A 1,435-nucleotide genomic window follows, 5' to 3' on the forward strand; every position below is an offset into this window, starting at 1 on the left:
CTGCAGGCTATGTATGGCTGTTTAGTTTCCCCACTATGGTCTTGCGGTATCCGATCCTTGAAGCTTGCCCCGACCCAAAGTACACCAGGAATAGCAGCTGCTTCTCCCAGACCTTCCCAAACCTAGACCATCGCTTAACACGTCTTGTCCTGACCGCAGCCCCGTTCGAAAAGGGCACGAATGCCGATCGAGGCTCCCTCTGCTCTTTTTCCCCTTCTGGTCGACTCGCCCTTCCGGTCAGCCTCCCCAGACACTGACGTCATACCACACCCACCAAAAGTACCTGAAAGATAATAACATCTGACATTTGAGCTGAAATAACCATCATCATCATCATCATCATCAAGCATTTGTTTTCCATGCTGGCATGGGTTAAGCAGTTTAACTGGAACTGGTAAGCCAGAGATATACACTAGGTTCCAGTCTGTTTTGGCTTGGTCTCTATGGCTGGATGCCCTTCCTAACATTAACTACTTCATAGAGTGTATTGGATGTCTTTTACGTGTCACCATCATGGGTGCCTTTAACATGTCACTGACATGAGTACCTTTTACATGTCGCTGGTATGGGTACTCTTTAAGTGTCACTGGCATGAGTGCTTTTTACATATCACTGGTACAGGTGCCTTACACGTATCACTGCATGGATGCCTTTAATGTGTCACTGACACGAGTGCCATTTTTGTGTGACTGGTATGGGTGCCTTTCATGTGTCACCAGCACTGGCCACATCTACAATTTCACTTAGCTTGACTTGTCTTCTCAAGTACAGCAGATCACCAAAAGTCACCACCTCATCCCCACGTCTTCCTGGGTCTATCTCTTCTAAGGGTGCAGTAAGTCAGTGATTAGTTTCACTGTGGAGACTACTGAAAGATTGAGAGTGATTTGGTTGCAGCACATTGTAGAAGGAGTGACCACACAATTGAATATGGTGTGGTAATGGTGCTGGTGCTGGTAGTGTTGGTGTTGATGGTGCTGATGGCAGCAGTTTCGGCACAGCTGCTGCTTTTGCTATTCTCAAGTGTTTAAAAGTAGAAACCTTTGTTTACATGGTTTAACAATTAAAACTGAAAATCCCATCATTATTACAATCTAGACATTGTTTTGTTGTTGTTTTTTTAATTTTTATTTTAGTCAACTGATTGTTGTAATTGTAGAGTTTACTAAGATAATTAAAACAGAATTCATTACTACCATTTGGAATGTCCATTTTAAGTAATTATAGTGTTTAAATCAATTGTTTAATTCAATTTACTTTGGAAAAATCTTTACTGTGTTTTTTTTTTCTTTTAAAGACTTAAGTAACATCATTAAAGAAATAATGTTTGGTAGGGACAACTGCTAGGTTTTGTTTGTGTAACTGAAGTTTTCCTAATATGGTGATTTATAAAAAGAAAATAGATCTCTTTTACTCTTTTACTTGTTTCAGTCAT

The 1,435-nt window shown here is 40.6% G+C and overlaps 1 protein-coding gene across 1 annotated transcript in view; it reads left to right on the forward strand.

The window, feature by feature from the left end:
* Positions 1-1,435, forward strand: part of LOC106874241 (junction-mediating and -regulatory protein) — an 80,721-nt gene that overhangs the window by 60,830 nt on the left and 18,456 nt on the right. The window contains exon 4 of the mRNA XM_052965853.1: positions 1,137-1,149. Within this exon, the coding sequence (XP_052821813.1) occupies positions 1,137-1,149 (13 nt within the window). The remainder of the gene's footprint in view (positions 1-1,136; positions 1,150-1,435) is intronic.

Source organism: Octopus bimaculoides, chromosome 2 (assembly GCF_001194135.2).
Source record: "Octopus bimaculoides isolate UCB-OBI-ISO-001 chromosome 2, ASM119413v2, whole genome shotgun sequence".
Taxonomy (NCBI): Eukaryota; Metazoa; Mollusca; class Cephalopoda; order Octopoda; family Octopodidae; genus Octopus; species Octopus bimaculoides.